The sequence below is a fragment of the Helianthus annuus genome, chromosome 16, assembly GCF_002127325.2.
Source record: "Helianthus annuus cultivar XRQ/B chromosome 16, HanXRQr2.0-SUNRISE, whole genome shotgun sequence".
NCBI lineage: Eukaryota > Viridiplantae > Streptophyta > Magnoliopsida > Asterales > Asteraceae > Helianthus > Helianthus annuus.
Window position 1 is genome coordinate 178,936,163 of NC_035448.2, and position 22,152 is coordinate 178,958,314.

The 22,152-nt window shown below is 37.9% G+C and overlaps 1 protein-coding gene and 1 long non-coding RNA gene across 2 annotated transcripts; one reads left to right on the forward strand and one right to left on the reverse strand.

The window, feature by feature from the left end:
* Positions 1-479: 479 nt before the first annotated feature.
* LOC118487982 lies at positions 480-1,290 on the forward strand. The gene is made up of 2 exons (XR_004883083.1): positions 480-625; positions 1,102-1,290. It is a non-coding gene; the product is annotated as an uncharacterized LOC118487982 (long non-coding RNA).
* Positions 1,291-2,554: 1,264 nt separating this feature from the next.
* Positions 2,555-16,456, reverse strand: LOC110918250 (alpha-N-acetylglucosaminidase). Its single transcript, XM_022162596.2, has 19 exons — positions 16,078-16,456; positions 14,993-15,066; positions 14,668-14,879; positions 14,471-14,592; positions 12,908-12,993; positions 12,691-12,785; positions 12,281-12,362; positions 12,103-12,209; positions 11,982-12,012; positions 11,308-11,425; positions 11,140-11,190; positions 10,966-11,075; positions 10,416-10,518; positions 10,223-10,321; positions 9,991-10,101; positions 9,673-9,908; positions 8,775-9,012; positions 3,062-3,140; positions 2,555-2,976 (listed from the first exon to the last, which is right to left on the reverse strand). Exons 1-19 carry the CDS (start codon positions 16,300-16,302, stop codon positions 2,735-2,737), a joined length of 2,421 nt encoding a protein of 806 aa, XP_022018288.1. The 5' UTR covers positions 16,303-16,456; the 3' UTR covers positions 2,555-2,734.
* Positions 16,457-22,152: the final 5,696 nt, after the last annotated feature.

Genomic DNA, 22,152 nt, shown 5'->3' on the forward strand with positions numbered 1-22,152 from the left:
AATTTTAGAAAGTTGAGGACTAAAGGTGAAAAAAGGGCAAACCACAGGGATTATCCGAGCAATTAACTCATTTTGTTAATTAGATTAAGAGTAAACTTCCGTTTTGCTCCCTGTGATTTGGTCATTTTAATGGTTTTGTCCCAATCCTTTAAAAATAGTCATTTTACTCCAATAGTTTACCATGTTTTTTCTATTTTGCTCCCCGACTCTTAACTCAGTTAAATCATTCAACTAAGGGTAGGGGTATTTCAGTAATTTTATATATAAATAATTAATTATTTATATATAATTACCATCTCTCTACTTCTCTCTACATAATTAAAACCCCCTCTCCAGTCCTCTCAATACCTTCTCTGCACCTTCCATCACCCACTACCACCACCGCCACCATCATCGCTACTGCCACCACCACCCCATTCCCATGAACTTTTGACAAGTTATTCAACACCAATAAGAACCACACAAGAACAGAACCTGAAACCAAAGAAACAACCCGATTCATTTTCTCAAAACCGGGTCCGGGTCTTTAAACCTAAAAACCCAGATTTCTCATCAAACAATGGGTCAGATCAAGAAATTCAAAACACCCAGAACCCTATATAGCAACCCCAAGATGTAAACAGAGGTAAAACAAATAATAAAGAAAACCCACTTCAAGAAACACTTGAAATTGAGAAAATCTAAAGCATAAACTTGAGGGTTTTGCTCTAATCAAAGAGAGAGAAAGATTGGGGATAGAAATAAAGAAAACCAGACAACTGGTTGTATGTAAACAAGATTAGTTGGGGATTCACGGCATCTTTGGCTAAGCTTTTTAAAATAACTTATTGAGTTATTGACATTGACTTTTTGAAAAAGTCAGTATGAAGTGACTTATTGGCTTTTTCCCCTCATATACACACTCATTGCCAAACATCATTTTGAAACTTATGACTTTTCAATAAGCCAATAAGTGAATAAGTTGTTTCAAAAAGCTAGCCAAACATGCCCTAAACATCTTTCTCTCTCAAGAATAAAAAAAAATATTCATTTTCTTGATTTTAACCTTTTACTGTTTCCGTCGCCGGTGTCCCGATGGCGGTGGTGTTCGGGTGGCTGCAGCGTCCGGACGGCGGTGGTGGCGTCTTGTATAGTCAGAGATGAAGAGGCAGCGTCTAGAACATGGCTCTATGATTTGTGGGATTCGCATAGGCCATAGGGTTTTCCCCTTTTCTGTTGTTCCTTTTTGATGGCTGGCCTTTAGGACCCATGGGTACTTTCTTGGAATCCTGATTCTTCACAAATTTCTTATCCATCTGTCTTGATGCTTTGTTCGATTTCGGGTATGAAGTTGATTGCTTTACCAAGAAAAATACACAAGAGTTTGAGATATTAATGAAATTAACCCTACCTATGAATTATAAGATGGAACTAACTCTGTATATGGATGAGAGAGGGGGAGATTTTGGGTGGTTCTGATCATTTGGAAGGGAATGGGGGTTGGTGGCGGTGACGGTGGTAGTGGGTGCAGAGAAGGTATAAAGAGAGGGAGTTTTAGTTATGGAGAGAGGTAGAGAGAAATTGTTATTATATATATATAATTAATTTAATTACTTATATATAAAATTACTGAAATATCCCTATGCTTAGTTGAACGATTTAATTGAGTTAAGAGTTGGGGAACAAAATGGAAAAAACATGGTAAACTATTGGAGTAAAATGGCTATTTTTAAAGTATTGAGACAAAACCATTAAAATGACCAAACCACAGGGAGCAAAACGAAAGTTTACTCTTAGATTAAAATGACATTGGTCAACGACATAAAGTTAAAAAATAATAAAAAAGTAAATAAAATATGTTAGTCATACACTTATACTATTATATTAGAATAAATTGAAATGGTTATAAGGTTATTGAATAAAGTGTTAAAAATAGAACATGGGCAAATTGATTAAACTTTTGGGATATCCCGCGCTTCGTAGCGGACTTTTGATCACAGCTCGGTGAGTTACAACATCGTTTCGATACCGGGACTCGGTATAGCAAGCGAAAGAGATACAAATGACCACTGCAACGTTACTGGTACTCAGCCCAAATAGATATCGACGTGTGCTTTACATAGATCGAAAACCTTAATTTACTTTGAAATAACCATATTCTTGTATCGAATCCAGTGATATCAATAACGGTAGTGATGGTTGTTCATTCAAAACCGCTTCAATTCGTCACAACTATACAAAAAACCTACTCTCTTTGAATAGAACTCTATTTTCAACGATTGTATTTACCAATTTATTGAAAATAAATATAAAAGAAAACGTTAGTGTAGCTAACGGTTACAAATTAATATAAGAAATACTAATGCGTTCCTATTTTGTTTTATATAATATGAATATTTGACAACGTAAGAGATTAAATATGTAAAGGTCATCCAATATTTAATGTATTTTATATGTGTCATTGATACACCAAAAGCATCATATATTTAATTGTGTTTCCGAGTCACCTACAAGTCAAATTATCTTTTAGTGTAGCTAACAACTTGTCTAGTTATATATAATAATTGGGCTGCGATTGTCAGTACAGAAATTTTATATTTATAACTTAAAAATAATCATGTTAATATGATACATAAATCATAAGATTTCCAACAAATTGCATGGTCTTTTATTGTACGATTCAAGTCACAGTGAACACAGGGACTCACCAGAGAGGCAGAGACTAGTTGAAAAGTTCAGACGGATATAGCCGAGATCACTTCTTGTCGAAATATTTCTTAAAAAGCGACTTCGAAATGGCTAAGGCATCTCCTTCGGCTTTCACAGGGTAAACTTTTGTATCTTGTTGCCATTTATTCGAGTATGATATCCATTCCTTCCTCCATTCCACAATCTCAAACGTCTTGTTGTTTCTCAAGCTTTCTGACAAACGGTTAAAATACATTGAAGCTCGTGGTAGATAGTAATCCACTAATAACCCGCTCCAAAACTTATTTGCTGCTCAAAAGAAGCCAAAAGGAAAATGATTACACTCGTAAACATCAAATGAAGTTTGAAAGTCGTTGCTTGTGGTAGAAGTTACCATAATCATGAAGCTGGCTCTGGTTTGTTTTTGTTGTATCGTACCACATTGTTACTTGTGTTCTCGCGTTCCACTCGTACTGCAACGGTATGGAGTAAGGAAAAAGTCAAGAAAACTTATTTTCCTCACATCATGCATGCATGCATGCAAGTATTGAACCATAAATAATGTGAGAATTACGAAAACCAATCTGAAAAATTCATATGTATTCATATATGCTTATGTAGGAATCCGTTCGTGTAAAATAAATAAAATAATTTATTAACTTGAATTACAAGAACAAAACAGAATTACAACTGAAATAAAATACTATTACAACTCAAAAAGGGAAAAATAAAGACAAGTAACTCGAACAAACGAAACTGTTCTTGGCTGAGGATCGTGTTAGACACGGGTCCCTTAAAACAAATTTCGTGTCTCCCAGGAGAACACGTTTGTTTCCAGGATACAACAGCCTCAAGCAGTTGCACTGCCGGTCTTGACTCCAACCCGAACGAGTACCTTGCGCCTTGAGAGAAGATAATGAATTCTTTTGAGAGAAGATTGTAAGAAGCTTGTGTATTTTTTCGGTGTCTTGAATCTGCCATAGGAACCCCCTATTTATACTGCAGGTCTTGAAGAAACTGAAAAACGAATTAAATGGGTGAATTAAACTGCATTAAACGTCTTTAATGCACTTTAATTCGTCATTTAATTCTCAGTCAAACGCATTAACTTCGTCAGTTTCAAATGCTGAATGTAACTGCACTAGCATTAACTGCAGCAAAAAGCTTCCGCGCGCGCGCGCAAGACACACTGCCGCGCGCGCAGGTCTGCAACCTCACGCTCGGTGCGTCCACTTGGCTCACTGCCATGCGCGCGTGCGCCATACTCACTCAGGTCCATGCGCGCGCGCAAGACACACTGGTGCGCGCGCAGGTTTGCACCGCATGCGCGGTGCGTCCACTTGGCCCAAGTCCATGCGCGCGTGCGCCACGTCACCTGTGAGCCTATACGAGCGCGCCACACAGTCGCAACGTATTGGCTCACTCTGGTGCGCCGCGCACGACACAGCAGGACCCATGCACCATGCGCGCAACCGCGCCATGTGTACTCGCGCGCGCATGACTGCCACGCCATGCGCCGCATCACCTACCACTTGGTCCTTGCAACCCTTGTGCTCCACCACGCGCGCTTGGTCAAAAATACAAAGGCGGCTCTCAAGCGGCTCGCGGCGATGCGAAGTGCAAAGTGCGCCATCAAAGCGCCACATTGCGCCTCATCGCCCACGCCACGCGCGCGCGAGCGTGTGCGAGTTAGGGTGCTCTGCACCCTTCGCGAGGACACTAGTGTGTGCTTCCATGAAACAATAAGGATGGAGAGATCCTACTTAAATACCCCTTTAAGTTCCATCTCTCATCCTATGTGGACAAGGTGCCACTTTCCCACTTATTTCAGCATTCAAGTTTCAAACACCAAACTTTGAGCATCGATATCTCATTCATCTTAGCTCCGTTTTGGACGTGGTTTAGTTCGTTGCGAAGCCCTTCCAACGTAGAACACAAACCCACAAATAAATATATAAAACCCGCTCATTTTATTATATTTATTTTTAGTCCAAAATTAGGAAAAATCATTTTCCTAACAAAATTTCCAACAATCCCCCACATGAATAGAAATCGATCTATCAAGTTTCAACGATACACGTTCAACAGTTGAGCATTGCAAGATAGGTAGGTGTAACCTTTGAACCTCCTTTTGTGAAGCATACTTAGCCTCCTAGGGTCTTGTAGACGCGGTGTCCTTGAACAATCCCCCATTTATGTAGGCGACAATATACATTCACACAATACTCTCCCTAGTCGAGTCAAGACCTCATGGTTGTGTCCGTTTATGGTCATGGAACACGTTCCTGGTTCTGCGAGAGCTCTAGGATTTGCGCCTCCCCACAAATCCATTCGAAGCGACCCCACTTCTCTCTAACATAGGTGATTCCTCTAAATCATTAAAAGCATCATGGTTAATTTGGATTTCCTCAAAATCCTTAACCTCAACATGCTTAACCTTTCCTTCATGTCACTGATTGGAATGGACTAGGAAGTATACAAACTCCCTTTATTGATTTTTGGGGCACCCCCCACAGTGACTCCCTTTGGGTTTATGATTAAGTTTGCCTATTGAACCTAGATCTTGGGATCTCCAGTCAACTAGGTTAGGTTTCCCTCATATTCCCTTCATCTATGGGCTTTAGTCCCATTCCTCTTGACAACCTATACACCTTATCTGTGCTTAAGCCTTTTGTTAACGGGTCCGCAATGTTCTCATTTGACCTCACATAGTCAACTGAGATAACACCCGTTGAGATCGTGTATCTTATGTATCTGAGCACCCTCGTGATAGCTTTCCAATGATCCTCGCTCGGATTACTGGTGTATCTACTTAGCCTGCTCACAGCATACGCTAAGTCGGGTCTAGTACATGTCATTAGATACATTAGACTACCAATGATCCTTGAGTACTCTAACTGAGAAACACTCTCGCCTCTATTCTTCCTTAGGCGTTGGGTATTATCAATTGGAGATCGAGCTACACTCGTATCATCCGAATTGAATTTCCCGAGGATCTTGTCCACGTAGTGAGATTGACTCAACACAAGACCATTTTGGGTTCTAGTGATTTTAACTCCAAGAATCACATCCGCGAGACCCATGTCTTTCATGTCAAACCTCGCTTTCAACATGTCTTTCGTTGAGTTGATCATCTTATCATCACTCCCAATGATAAGCATATCATCTACATAAAGACATAAAATCACATAACCTCTTGGTGTGTCTTTAAAATAGACACACTTGTCGCACTCATTTATTTTGAAACCATTATCAATCATGACATGATCAAACTTTTGGTGCCATTGTTTTGGAGCTTGCTTCAAGCCATACAAAGACTTGACCAATTTACATACTTTACCCTTGTTTCCAGGGGCGGAAAAACCCTCAGGTTGTTCCATGTAAATTTCTTCTTCTAAATCGCCATTTAGAAATGCGGTCTTTACATCCATTTGGTCATCATCATCATCATCATCATCATACTCAGTAAATCCCACCAATAGCAAAGCTAAGGTAGGGTCTGAGGAGGGTAAGATGTAGACCGCCTTACCTCTACCCCGTAGGAATAGAGAGGCTGCTTCCAATGAGACCCCCGGCTCGATAGTAGTTTTGCATCAAGCCTTGGACATAAGGCACATAACACTCGGCAATTAAGACAAAGGCCAATTAGTGCATGTACCCCCCTTGTCTTTCGGCTATCAGCGCCACCACATGATGCATGATTAACCATCCCCCTCTTTTAACATTATTTTCAAGAAATTAGTAAAATAACGTTAAAATTAGTGTGCACTTTCACTTTTGCCCCCCGAGCGCCCACACATATATACATTATATCAGCGCCACCACATGATGCATGATTAACCATCCCCCTCTTTTACATCCATTTGGTGAACTTCCAAATTTCTTAGAGCCGCAATTGCAAGAACCAATCGTATAGAGGTTATTCGTGTCACAGGCGAGTAAGTATCAAAGTAGTCTAGACCCTCCTTTTGTCTAAATCCTTTGATTACTAACCTTGCCTTGTATTTATCAATACTTCCGTCAGCTTTCATCTTCCTTTTGAATATCTAACAATATCCAAGTGGTTTACAACCAGGTGGAAGATCTACTAACTCCCAAGTATGATTTTGCAATATAGAATCAATTTCATTCTTAATTGCTTCTTGCCATTGAGGTCCTTCTGCAGAGGTAACCGCCTCGCGGTAGGTATTGGGCTCACCCTCAACCATGTAGCTCATGAAGTCAGGACCAAAGGATTTTTCAACCCTTTGTCGTTTGCTTCGTCTAGGCTCACCCTCCTCGACCTCAGGTCGTTCATGTGTTTCATCTAACCTCGTAGACGAACTCGGACCTGTCTCATCTACCCATGTAGATGAACTTGGACTTGGTTCCCAAAAAACCAGGTTTTTTTCCGGTTTTAACCGGTTTTTTTAAAACCGGTTTCGGTTATTAACCGGTTTTTCAGATCAAGATTAGTAACCGGTCACAAACCGGCGGTTCGGTTATAAAACCGGTCCGGTTATAAAAAACCGGTTAAAAAAAAACCCGGTTTCGGTTTTTTTCCCGGTTTCGGTTCTAAAACCGGTTTTTTTGTACACCTCTACCTACAAGTATCATAAGGTTAAAGGGAGGTTACCTGAAATGTTTCATATGGAGCATTTAGTGGTGAACCATTATGTAGGAAGAACAAAATGATAATAATTTACATATGCTTTTTTTTTTTTTACTTTTTGTTTTCTTTTTTAAGTTAGATTTTGATTTATTACAAAACTATACTTTTAAATAAAAGGCTATAGTAAAATGACCGAAATACCCCATGTGCCTTGCACATGATTAGACATAACAGATAATTTCAACTGGGTTAGTGTTAAAGGACCTTGGGTGTAATGGGTTTTCCAAATAAAGGATTGTGACTGTAATTATTAAAGTTAAAGGTCATCCATTGCAACCCGCTACAAACATAAAGGACGAAAATTGTAATTTACCCTATATATCTACAAACATCTAGATTAACAATAGCTATTCACTTATTTGATCTATACATGTGTACGAAACTTGTTACATGAAAGAGATAGAGAGAAAGTATGGAAATTAATTAATTAGAGAGAGAAACCATTTAATATTTTACAATTAAACCATTTTTATTTATCTTAGTGCATGTGTAATGGGGCGCGAACCGGGAGGATTTGTGAGAGATGGTGCCCCTAGCACCAGCCACACCATAACAGGCGGCGCTATGGGGAAGATTTGGTTGTTCCCGTGATGGTCATCGCGGCGTGAAGATGGGGGATTTTAAAATTTTGACCGTTTGCAACGGTCATAAAAGTAAAAAAAATTAAATTCAATTAATTCACCATCTCTCCTATAAATATACCCCCATCTCCCTTTTTTTTTTATAAAATCCAATACAATCAACAAACTTTCAAACACTCTTTCTCTCTGCTTTTTTTAGTGTTTTTTTTATTTTATTGTAATGTTCTTTTATTTAATGAAATGGTTTTTAATTTTATAAAGTTAGAAATTAATTAAAAAAAATTGAAAATTAATTAATTGAGTAATGATGAGATAGGGGCTTTATGACTACGGGCTCTAGTGATATAACGCCCCATAAAGCCCCTGTATGACGTGGCGCGACACGTGTCGCATAACGCCCCCATAGGGGCTTTATGACTACGCATGGCCTTAGAGAGAAAGTATGGAAATTAATTAATTAGGCCATCCGTAGTCATAACGCCCCTTTGTGGGTGTTATGCGACACGTGGCGCGCCACGTCAGCGTGTGGGCGTTATGGGGCCTTATGCATTTAAGCCCGTAGTCATAAAGCCCCCGCCTAATCATTACCCAATTAATTAATAAACCCTTTAAACTATACATATATATGTATATATATGTCTGTGTGAGTGGAGAGAAAAGAAACAACAAGCATGGCGCCGTGATAAACATCGCGCTTTCAAATTTTTTTTGGGCATAGCGCCCCGCGTATTGGTGTTCGCGGCGCCATGGCGGCGCTATGGGGGGTTATACCGCCCCACTACGTATGCTCTTAGAGAGAGAAACCATTAAATATTTATAATTAAATCATTTTTATTTATCTATACAAATAAAGGTTTAAATAAATTGATTCTCACCTGTCGTTTTTCAGAAGGGGTTAAAGCTAACGATTTTGCACTCTCGAGCCAAGTTCCAAGGAGGAAATTATCATCTGATGCAAGAAGTTCATCAATGTCGGTAATTATTTGCTCAAATTTTTGGCTATGAGATTCGACAGCTTTCACGTCTTTGTGTTGGAAAGCAGATAACACATCTAAATAGACTTGATTAGCCAACTTTGATAACACTTGCCGTGTTAGATCAACCAAATCATACCTATAAAAAAGATCCCATAAAAAAACTTTTTTATGAAGAAACAACAAATGATTCCAAAAACAAGTATTAAAAATTTAGGAATATTGGATTTCAATAATCCCAAATATTCGCCGTTGGCCGCCAACAGTCCTAACTTCAAAAATAACCACTCGTAGTCCCAACTATTGATATATTGGCCACCAATAGACCCTGACTAACAGAACCCTAGCGTCGTTGGTCTTTGGTCACTAGAAAACCGTTTTTGGCTAGAAAAAGGTTTCTACAGGTCCGATCTAAGGTTACAAAGAGTTTTGGGACGAAAATGTTAAGTTTTCCGGCCAAAAAGTTGAGTTTTGTGGCCAAAAAGAAGTTTTCCGGCGACTTCAATAATTGGGGCTTTTACTAGAAAAAGGTTCCTAAAGGTCCGTAATAAGGTTACAAAGAGGTTTGGGACAAAAATGTTGAGTTTTCCGGCCAAAAATGAGTTTTCCGGCCAAAAACGTTTTTCCGGCGACAGGAGACTAACGGTGTTGGGGTTCTGTTAACCAGGGTCCATTGGAGGCCAATATGTTAATAGTTGGGACTGCCAGTGATTATTTTTGAAGTTGGGACTGTCGGCAGCCAACGACGAATAGTTTGGATTATTAAAATCCAATATTCCAAAAATTTAAAATTAGATACCTGTAAGTGAGGCTTCCGGCAAGATCCTCACCTGCATCGATGAAGAGTCTTAATGCATCGATGGCATCATTAGCTGAGTACCACATATGTGGTTGAGGTAACGTCGAGTCCGACTCGGTCAACATAAATCTTCGGTTACTATACATTGTGTTGATATTTGGTTTTGGGAAGCTAGAGTAGATGTTTTGATACGGGTCCCAATCTGGAAATTTAACTATGTAATCCGTGTTGTGGTCCTGAAAAGATTAAGAATACGGCATTAGAACAAGTAGATTAAACAGAGGTAGTAATATCAACCCGTATAAAAGTTAAACATACCGCGATTCCGTCACTACAATTATAAATTGATCGATGAAGAATTTCCCATGCTGACTCAGCTTGTTTCACTGCTTTGCCATACCGTCTACGTGAATAAATTCTCAACCATTCCTGCATTAGTAAATACAGAGTAATGAACACCGATTTCAGCGGTTAATATTAATTGATTGTCATGCAGATATTTTGTGAACGAAGATTAAAAACAATAAAAAGATGTTTAAACATTAATCACCTTAACAGGAACTTTATCTTTTCGAAATGCCATTTCAGGCATTAATTCATAGACAACTGGATTATGCTCTATTCCTTCCATGCACATCCCAACACCAACCTGTATTTAAATAAACAAATAAAAATAAGAAGAAAACACATCGTCAAAAAAAATATATAAAACCGTTTGTCTACCTAAGAAGTTATAAACATACCATGGTTGAATTTTCACTGACACGTGCGAGAATAGGGCCTGATGCAAGTGTATCCAATACGCCATACATCTCAATGTTCCCTCCAAAATTGTGTAACATACACCTAATATATATATACACAAATCGCAAAATAGGATATAATCAATATAGGGGAAGGTTCAAATGAAAACTTCTTTTATTGTGAAAACTCGAAAACTAACTAAAAAAAGCCTAAAAAACACACCAATTTTATTTTTTTTTTACAATTTTTTTAATTAAAAATCGCTGTTTTTTATATAAAAAAAAAACTTTTTTTCAAAAAAAAAAAATAAATAAATTGTAGTACACATGTGTAGTATTACACATGTGCACTACAAATTTTTTTTATATATAAAAAATTGCAAAAATTGGTATGCAAAAAAAAATGGTATTTTTTTGGCTTTTTTAATTAGTTTTCGAGTTTTCACAATAACTAGTGGTTTTCATTTGAACCTTCCCCAATCAATATAATTATACAAACAATTGATAAATATATATGTTAAAGTAATTTAGCGTTAGAAGATGATGTTACCACACATAAGGGGTGCCATAGAATTGAGATGATGATTCCCATACGGGTTTTACATCAGCAAATAGATCAAGAACTATCATTTTCCCAAATGGAACCGAATGCAAGAGAGCCTGTCATTCGAAAATGAAATCTTTTATTCTAACAAAAAATAAAAATGAAAAACGAAAATCGTACTTTCATTTGTGGCGGTTTCCAGAATGACGAGTCTGAGTAGAACAGCCAGCCCTATACAAAAGATAATTACATTACGTATGATTTAGAAATTCAAAAGTCCCACAATGCTAGAAAATAAAAATACAAAAAAATAATAATAATAATAAAATAAAAAATAAAAATAAAAACCTGCATAAGCCAGACTGCATCCTTATTCACTTTGGACATTGCTTCATAAACAGCAGAACCGAGAGTTGATATATACGTTGGATCACTTGTTGGAGGTTCATTCTCATTGAATGTATCACTGTACAAAAAATCATAATCGTTTACGAGGATTAGGATCAAATACAAAGGATCCTAATTGTAAGAAGTGTAAGAAGGATTTATAGAGTGACAAGTGTCCAATAACCTAAAAAAACCCACTACACAAAAAAACCCCATTATAAATATAAAAAAAAAAACCTTAAACATCCACCACCACCAAAAACCTAAACCCCCCCCCCCACATCACCCACCCTAAAAAAAAAATTATTTATTTTTTTTTTGCCGAGGGGGTGGGGGGTTTAGGTTTTTGGGTGGGGGTGGGGGGTGGGGGTGGGTGTTTAGTTTTTTTTAGGTTTTTTTTTTTTTTTGGGGGGGGGGTAGGTTTTTGGGTGGTGGTGGGGTGGGGGTGGGTGTTTAGGTTTTTGGTGGTGATGTAGTGGGTTTAGTTTTAGGTTATTGGACACTTGTCACTCTATAAATCCTTCTTACACTTCTTACAATTAGAAGCCTTTGTAGAATAACTTGACCCTCGTTTACGATACAACATTTATGTGTAAAGTTATAAAATAAAATTATGTAAGGGTTGCAGAAGCTACCAGTTATAAATATCCGTCACATCTCCATACTCTGCAACAATTATACAAAAAATGTGTAGATAAAGGATGCATGGCTCAAACAAAGGATACGATCATACGACTAATCAATGCATGTGTTTACCTTTAATTTGTTTTTTGATAAACGCTTCCCCAATTTGTATAAATAATGGATCAGAAGGATCAAGAAGGTAAGTACAGCACCACCGAGGATTACCGTTAACAGTATTCCTAAAATAATAAGACTAATGAGCTCGATTAACACGAGTTTAATAACTTTTTTTTTAAATCATGTGATGTACCAATCTCCAAGTCTAGTGATATTTGCAGACGGGAATATGTCTCTAAGCGCAGCGGGAACATTTCCAGAAAATGACGGGAGCACTGTAAAGAAAACATTAGTCTCTTTTTATGACCATAATTATCGAAAAACACATCAACTATTTTAATAGAGTAAAATGCCATTTTTGTCCCTGAGGTTTGGCCAGTTTTGCGACTTTCGTCCAAATGTTTGTTTTTTCGCATCTGGATCCAAAAGATTTGAAATCTTGCATCTGGATAATGCCCCTGACTTAACGGAAAAAAATGGATGGAGTAAAATGAGCCGGATGAAAATGGCAAGATTTCAAACCTTTAGGTTCCAGATGCGAAAAAACAAACCTTTAGGGATGAAAATGGCATTTTACTCATTTTAATGTTATGCAACGATTACCGGGAGTCATGCCAAGCTCGATCATCCTGGATAATATTTGTTTTTGCAAGATTAACTGTTGATCCAGCCAGTTCTGAGATAACGGTCCACCCCATCTGATACATTTAATTAAAAATAAAATTCAACTCAAGTTTGTTAAAAGAATCAATAACGATTTTCTTTCACCAATACGATAAAAAGATAAAGAAATAACAATTGATGAACGAAATTCACTCACGCGTGTAAGTTTCCCATCCGAGCCCATGCAAGAAAAGCAGGTCCACCAAAAAAATTGTTTAAATCTTGAGCACTAATATTAAAATCCTGCAATGAAAACAATGTATTTGTTGGACCGTGTTCCGACCCTGAATAGTCAGTAGAGAACGTTCATCTTCACGTACGAAGGCGGAATCAACGTAAATGAAGTAACAACAGCTTTCCTATTCAATTCCTTCTCTTTTATTGCTTTCTGGAGTAAATTTGACAGAGTTTTGCTACCAAAAGCACACAACAGTTTCGCTTCAATGTTCAACAACTTCTACTAATGTTTCGCTTCAACTGCCTATATATAGTTCATGTGGTTCCGCTTGTAGACATGACCTTCAAGCGAAACCTCTGCAATACCCTAGAAGCGAAACCTATTTGACACTCAAGCGAAACCTTTTACACATATGACATTCAAGCGAAACTACATATATAAAACATGTTTTTGACTTTCTAGACCCTATGTTGACCTATCTTGACCTAAGACTTCATGCAGACGTAGTCAACAGACATTCCATGCATCAACAGTATTGCATAAATAATTTGTACATATTGGTATAACAACTCAACCCACAAGTGAAATGGCTACAAATGACAATGAAGTAAATTGCATTTTCAGAATTTGATATATTGACGTCATATAATTCAAGATAACAGTCAATGTTAGGGCTGTAAACGAACCGAAAGTTCAACGAACAGTTCGTGCACCGTTCGGCGGGAAGTTCATTTATGTCCGTTTGTTTAATAAATTAACAAACACGAGCAATAATTTCCGTTCGATAAGTTAAACAAATGAACATGAACAGAGGCAGTGTTGGTTCGTTTATGTTCGTGAACGTTTGGAAACGTGTGCATATATGTTTTCTCGTTTATGTTCATTTAAAGGTTTTTTATGTTATGTTTAGTTTTTATTTCAATATCAGTTTGTGTTAAAGCTTGACAAACTTCTTAATTTTTGTGTTAATTATGTTAAAGATAATTATGTCAACTATGTTCCGAGAGTTATGTTAAGCACTTATTTATTTTTGGTGGATTCTTCGTAACCAACCTTTCTGATGAAAGATACATATATTATTTCAAAATGAATATATAACATTCGAATGTGTTCATTTATGTTCATGAACATTTGTTTGGGTTTATTGGCGTTCGTTTACGTTCGGTAATGTTCATGAACATGTTCATTCCCTTAGTGTACGAACAGGGGCGAAGTATAAGTGGAACGCGGGGGGGGGGGGGGGGGGGTCCCCGAATTTTTTCGCTCAGTAGTGTTATATATGTAGTTTTCGTATAGAAACTTTTGGGTATATACGTTCCCCCCCCCCCCCCCCCCCGGTTTTCGAGGGCAAGCTTCGCCACTGTGCACGAACAAGAAATCTCGTTCGGCGTTCGTGAATCGTTCATGAACATGTTCATTCCTTAATGAACGTACACGAACAAGGCCATGTTCGTTCAGTTCGTTTACAGTCCTAGTCAATGTAATTACAAAAACAAGCTATTTAGCAACATACGTAATAAAAAAAAAATTGTTTTTATTCACCATAAAAACTTTCTGCCAAATGCTTTCTTGCCCGGTAAATGCAAGAGGGAGGTTAATTCCTTGAAGTGCCATCCAATCAATCTCCTTCTCCCATCTTTCCCAATCCCACCAAACATAAGAATCTGTTAATTTAAGAAATTAGAATCTTCGTTATTATGGATATAATCCAAAATTTATAATCGTACGTTCATACTTACAACTAGATGTGACAACATTCTGATAATAGTTCCATGGAACCGGACGTTGAATCATAATTCCGTCTTTTACGACAGGTGGCAAGTTCCCCGGAGGAGGGATGGTGGCTATCTGAACGCCACCTGTCTTGTCCCACGACACATGAGCACCACATGAATACTTTATGTACCAATGGAGACCCGACGCAATTTCAACTGCTGTAGTACCTTTGATGCTGATATAACAAAAACGTACGAAGAACCAAGTATAAATAAATAAATAAATAAATATGTCAGTTATATTCCATACAGAGAACGGGGGATAACGTTAACAGGTAGTTGAACATACAGAATCTCAGGTGAATTGCTGCTTGAATTCTTGTAATTTGTTATCCAAAAGCAGCTGTATCCACCACAAGCATCCTAAATATTCGAATCGAATTTTAAAAGATTTAAATGAATTTATATGAATCGGTGATATTTGAGTGTAGTTCACATTTTTTAATATATGGTCATAGATAGTAAATTAACATGCCAAAACAATCGATTACAAACAGTAAACGGGCAACAAGCTGTGCTGCAACCCTCTTTTGAATAGCAAAATCGATCCTACTAAACATGAAGGGAGTCTTAAGGGTCGAGAAATTACTATGCACGACCCGTTGGACCCTGTTCAGGAATTCCACGACCTCCGGGGCTAGTTCACATGAATTTTAACAAATGGCAAGATGTACAGTTTTAAACGCGAATTGAGTCGAGCTCGGTTCAGTTCGAGCTTTGTTTACAGAGCTCTAGCTCGGCTCGTTGGTAGTTTCTCAAGCTCGAGGTCGGCTCGTTTATTATCTATTAACTAATATATTAAATAATAGTAATAGTCTCGTTTAGGCTCGTGAGCTCGATAAGTGAAGCTCGTGCTTTTTTACTAAACAAACTTAGTTTTAGGTTCGGGCTCGGCTCATAAACAAGCTCAAATAAGCTCCGCTCGGCTCGTTTATTAGACAACTTTAAACCAGGGTTAAATGTTATTGAATATTAATAAAAAAATAATATTACACTAAGGCTCGATGGGCCTGACGAGTTTCACCTGTTAGGCTCCAGCTCGGCCTCGATAAATAAACGAGCTTTATTTTAGTCTCAAGCTCGGCTCGATAAGGCTGGCCTCATTTCGACCTTTTTCTCAGCCGATCTCGAGCCGCTCAGCTCGTTTGCACACCTAACTACCAGGAATACATAAAATTTTAAAATCTAATTCATTCATACCAGCAACACAAAACATCTAATTAAAGGTCAATGTTGATATGTTTTCTCCTGTTAGTCATTAAAGAAGGATTTTTTCGCAATTAAACTCAAAATTAACGAGTACCCATCAAGCAAGATGCATAAATCATAAATAAAGTGACGAATTAAACAAGAACAAAAGATGTAAAAGTGAACCTTGGGGATTATCTTGAAGTCGAAGCTTGACAAATGGGTAGGAAGCAATCTCTTAAGAAGAGCTTTAATCGCTGATTCTTGTAGCAGTGGAGATGGTTTGTGCGCATCCAGACGGTTGATTACACCCTCTATTGCTTCAAGAGATGATGATGATGATGACGATGATGATGATGATAGGGGTAGTAGAAGAAGCAAAATTAGGAAGGAAAACTTGAAATTGAGCATGATTTGGGTATGATTACAAGTGGAATTTTTGTTGAAAGTAAGTAAAAAAGAGTGAAATTGATGTGTCTGGATAAAATGTGTTGCTATCTTAGGTGAAGCAAATGCTTCCACCGCCGGCACAAACTACCAAAATCACGAATAACGGATTATAAATGATCATTGAATTTAGTCATTTTTGTTACTTGTATTTAGGTTCATGTGGTTTCCAAATTTTGTTATTGTCATGCATTTGAAAATAAATAAATTCACATAACTATTAAATATAACTAGTTTTTTACAATCATCGCGTTGCGGCGAACGTATTTTGTTGTTTATTCTATGTTTACATGTGTTTTGAAATCATTACGAGCGCGTTGCGCACGAAAACCGCTGACAAGAACAAAAAGAAAATATGGAAAAAAAAAACACTAAAAGATAACCAAAAGAAAATCAACAAAAAAAAGTTGTATGGTAATAATGTTGTTCGTATGAAACCTGTGGTCAGAGATGAGCAAATGATACTGGGTACTGGTACCGAATTTCCCGAACCGAAAGATCTTAAGTACCAAATTCGGTACGACTTTTGGCGTTCCTGGTACCGGTTCACTATCGTTTTTTACCTTCATATGCAGGTACCATAATTGGTATTTTCAGTACCAGTACCAGTACCGATTCGGTATTGGTTGGCACCGAGCTCATCCCTACCCTTGAAACTAAAAAGAGAAATCATTAAAAGTTGAAGAAAATAAAAAAAAAGTTGCACGATGTCGTTGTTGTTCATACGACACCCGTGATCAGGGATAAGCAAATGGTACCGGGTAGCAGTACCAAATTTCCCGAACTAAAAGATTTTCAAAATCAATTCGATACCGACTTTAGTGTTTTATGTACCAGGCTGGTGTCGGTTTTTACCTTTATGTACCGATAACCGTACTGGTATTTTTGATACCAGTACCGGTTGGCAAAAGATTATCTAACTTAAAAAGTAAAGAAGATAATAAAACTATTAAAAAAACCATATATAATATTATAACTTTTACTGTAAAAATCATTGTATTATTAATATATAGGAGAATTAATAAATATAACTAGTTATGTTATGTATATTTAGTGTTTCGTATTTAATTGTTTTTAGGATAGTTTTCATCGTTTGAAGTTCCTCGTTCATCGTACGCTTATTCTTAAGGAATCATCAAAACGCAACCCGTAAGTACATCTTTGTAAAACCTCGGAATTTTATATCGAATCAGTGGCGAAGGATGATGGGTGCCCGGGGGTGCACCCGCCCACCCCAATGTTTCGGTTAGAAGTGTATATGGTCCGATTTTTCGTCTGAAAATTTTAAAAATTATATAGGATCGCTCCGCAATTATTTTTCCTAAATAATGGATAGTTTGGTAAATATATTTTAACTCTTATTTTATTTGTTTAACCATTGATTACCGACCACACAATAAAATTAATATCTCAGAAATAGCTTCGTTATTTACATAGAAAAATAAATTGCTGATAAGTTTGATTCGGGAAACATATTTAATGAATTCAAAAATCTTAAAGGTCGCCGGGCTGAGTTGTAATTTTTCGTCGAGGTTCCATTTATCTTCTATCATTATATATATATAAGTCTTTTGTTTGTTATACAATATTTAGTTTTTCTATGTGCAAGAACAGGTCCTTTGAATGAATGATTTTTTTAGTTTATTTGAAACTATTATTATTTGACCTGACCTGAATCGAATACCCGACCCGACCCGACCCATAAAATAACGATAGGAAAAAATTTTTGGGTCCCATTAGTTTACGCCCCCTCGAAACTTTTGGTCAAGCTCCGCCACTGTATCGAATTATATGGCAACACGTGTCCAATCAACTCTCAAATATGCCAAGTTATTTGGACGAGAGGGACTAAATGTGCAAAATGGTGGAAGATTGGATGTGGAAGAACTAAATATGTCAACATGCCAAAGTTTTGGCCACTGAGTGACCCTTACGGACCACAAGGACTAAAGCCTTACGGACCGTAAGATAAATATAATATTGTTACAGGCATTCGGTTACGGACCGTAAGGCTTAATAGCTTACGGACCGTAAGGCTTAATAGCTTACGGACCGTAAGCATGTAAAAACCAGGGGACCGCATAAGGCTTACAGTCCGTAAGCCTTGAACCCTTACGGTTCGTAAGGTACGGTACTGGCAGATTTTGTTTGCTGCCCAAGACAGCCTGCACATGTGACACCTTGCTCACGATTTTGCCACGTCTCTCTGGTTATTACACCTCACATCTGAAAACATGTACCAACACTTGGCATGATCTTATAATCATGCTTCAAGTATAAATAGCACCTCTAATTCACTTCATTCCTTGCTCATTCACTTCTTACTCTCTAATTTGCTCTTGGAGTTGTTTCCTGACCAAAAGAAAGCCTCCCACTGAGTTCATATTCCTCCTAGAACACTTGTAAGTGTTCTTCCATAGTTCTTTTATTTGCTAGGCTAAGTTATTAGCCGAAAGTTAAGCAATTTGACTTTTTCTTTGACTTTCGGTTATGACCATTACGGTCAAGCCTGTGTTCGAATCGAACATGGCTACATGATCGTAATAAGGTAGGTGATAACCCCTTATGAGGGCACCTCCTGACATGGTTGTAAAAGTCCCGCCTAGGCTCCGAGTACACCCCGAGTACTTGCTACAAGGTAGGTTGCCGAGGCCCGAGTATTGTTTGCCGAGGCCAATTACTCCCCGACTAATCTCCGCCTAGGCCGAGTACCTCCTAGTACTCTCAAATCCGACTAGGGAGCGCCTAACGACTTTTGCAACCATGCCTCCTGAAAATTATGTTAAGTTGGTCAAATGACGGGTCAAAGTTATGTTTAAATAAAAGTCAAAACGCAGTTTTACAAAAAATGTATAAAATGAACTTATAAGTATTTAAAAACATATTTTGACATTATATCAATTAGTATAACATAGTAGAACATGTTTAAGCATGTTCAACCCGTCATTTCCTGCTTATAGTCCGGTTCGTAACTGAAAGTCAAACAGTTTGACTTTTGCTTTGACTTTCGATTCTAAACCGTTTTAGCTTAGTTACCAACTGATTTGGGGTTTTATGCAAGTTCATACATCATGCATTAAAAATACCAAAAATGCCCTTATGAGCATAAAATGATTATAAACCATAATGAACTTATAAAAAGGAATACCTACTGATATGGTAATGTAATAATTATGTTTTGGCAAGTTAACCGAATTCGGTTAAATTCCTTCAATTTCTTTTATAATCAGAATGTATTATTGTTTGCCCCGTATTATATAAGTCATAGTACTTGTTGAGGGTTCAAACTACATTCTAACTGGTCACCGCTTAATCTAGCGGGACCGTTTTCCTTATATTATAGTTAACCGGTCCAAGTCATATGACTTAAATAAGACCCGTTAACATTCTAAGGGATAATAATTCCATTAATTCCAGACTAAGGGCGTCCAGTAAATTTCAACCTTACTTGTTATTTTGTTTGAACGGTTGTGCTTATATTTGTCTTTGGATTGTACAGACATAAGCCAGGTAAATACTCTTAACCTATTTTCCCTATACGGGCTTGGGATACGGTAAATTATTACCACTTGGTCGGGTATGGGATCAATGACCTATGTGTTCAAGAATCCAAATAACTCGTTTTAATTCGTATTGCTTGATAACTTAAACATTGGGGGTTAATGCGACCGTGTCCTGGATATCCTCGGCTTATTTAATTGCAAATGCCATGACCTAAGCACGAGGTGTAGGCATACACCTGACAGATGCTAATGCTATGATAAAATATTTTTATAACCCCATATGGGTTTGCCCAATAAGGGTATTTAAGTGATGTGTCAGTTAATCATGATCTCGGCATAGTTTCCGGGCCACATACGTATTGGCAAGCATGTAATACTGATAACAAGGGAAATAATTTGTCCCAAGTTATTTATGAAAATATATGTGCCATAGTGTACATAAAAATGATTTTGAAATATTTTCAAAAAGTGTCGGTTATTTGTATTTACCAGTGAAAACTGACGTATCTTCAAAAGACTAAGCGCAGGTTGCAAAGAACGTAAATAGGCTGGAAGCTGCCTGGTAATTGCTTAAGTGGAATTTGCAACTCCATGCTAGAAGCCTAGTGGTCTTACATAATCTTTTGTTATCCGATCCGCCTGGGGATCTTTTATACACTTTGGTCTGTATATTATTTTATGAACTTTCGGACAATTGTAACTTGTAATAATTATTTTATTCTCCCAAGACTTCCGTTGTGTTATTGTGAATATCTATATCAATTTGTCACAAATAAACCCCAAGTCCGGGCCCACCAGGAAATCAGGGTGTGACAGGTTGGTATAAGAGCCAACGTTTGAGTGAATTAAACACTAGCCTTTTGTGTTTAATCTCAAATATCACATTAACATAATCCTTAGACTTTTCCGAGTCTAGGCAATGACCTAGGATCACTTATATCTATATTAAGTTATTGTTATAGTTTTTGATATTTAGCAGGTAATATGCCGCCAAGAATTAGAGGACGAGGAAAAGGTCCCATGAGGGGAGGACCATCAAGACAAATACCATCTAAGTCCCATAGTTTGGACCACCCGCAATATTTGAACGAGTCTCACTCGTCCTAGCCAGTGAGACATTCGGTCTCACACTATTCATCTCATTCTCACCACTCACATCATTCTCATCACTCCCATTCACATTCTCATCATGACTCTTTTGACCCTAGCCAGTTTATAAACACACCACCTGTTAGCCTAAACCAACAAGACGATGATTCTGATCCGGAGATGCCGCCATCTGGATCCAACATGCATCCAATTGAACTGTCAAGTGATACTGTATCTTATGAAGGATCACCTTATCAGGGTCCCAATGTGTGGGACCAATATTTTAATCAGTTTACTTTTGTTAACACACCTCCTTATCCTTATCCTCATCCGCAAACGCCGCCACCTCCATAAGAGGATGAACCAATGGAGCCTGCGGAGCAGCAGCCTCAACCACCACCACAATCGTGGAAGCCTTGTGGTGCACGTATGTCGGTACGTGTGGGGCAATGGTCGGGTTCGCTACCACCTTTGCCTCTAACTTTTCCTACTATCCCAGAGGACCCACAAATGGGCGGACCCTCTAACACTGAACCAGTTGCTGAGCCACCTCAACAACCACTTTTGGGTTTTGATAACCCCATTCCTACATATCCAGACATGACTGGATATGATACATCTTTTTCAGTAGCACCTATGGATTATAATTATCCAGCTCCGTCATACGACCCCTACTATAGGCGGTTGTACATAGTGCACTTTATCCATCACCATTTCCTCCTACTTATCCAAATGCTGGATATCCTAATTATGGGTACCAGTATCTGGTTATTCCACAACCACAACCACCGCAAAAAATCGAGGCTATTAATCAAGCCTTGGAACGGGGGGAGTAGATTCAGCGACAGGCTGAAAAGAATGAAAGGAGGACAAGCAAGGCCATGGAAAAGTTTATGGTGAATTTTAAAGGATCGGGTTCGACCCATCCAAAGTCCCAATCAATCCCACATCCTTCCACACATAAATCTGAGAGCTCACATTATTCCTCAAATTATAGGAGTGAGCCTAAACAAGTTGCCAAGGAGAAAACCCGATCTATTAAAGACGGGTGTACTTATAAATATTTTGTATCATGTAAACCTAGAGACTTCACGGAGGAGAAATGAGCCATCGATGCCATGAAGTGGCTCGATGAGATAGAGACTGTTGTAGACATCAGTGGCTGTGCTGATAAAGACACTGTCAAGTATGTATCTCAGTCATTTAAGGGCGATGCCTTGAC

Coding starts and splice junctions, on each gene's coding strand:
- LOC110918250 (XM_022162596.2), bottom strand. CDS start 16,302: ATGCTCAATTTCAAGTTTTCCTTCCTAATTTTGCTTCTTCTACTACCC. Junction 12,363..12,690: donor CGAGCTTGGCATGACTCCCG/GTAATCGTTGCA, acceptor TTTTCTTTACAG/TGCTCCCGTCATTTTCTGGA. Junction 9,909..9,990: donor ATTGTAGTGACGGAATCGCG/GTATGTTTAACT, acceptor TAATCTTTTCAG/GACCACAACACGGATTACAT.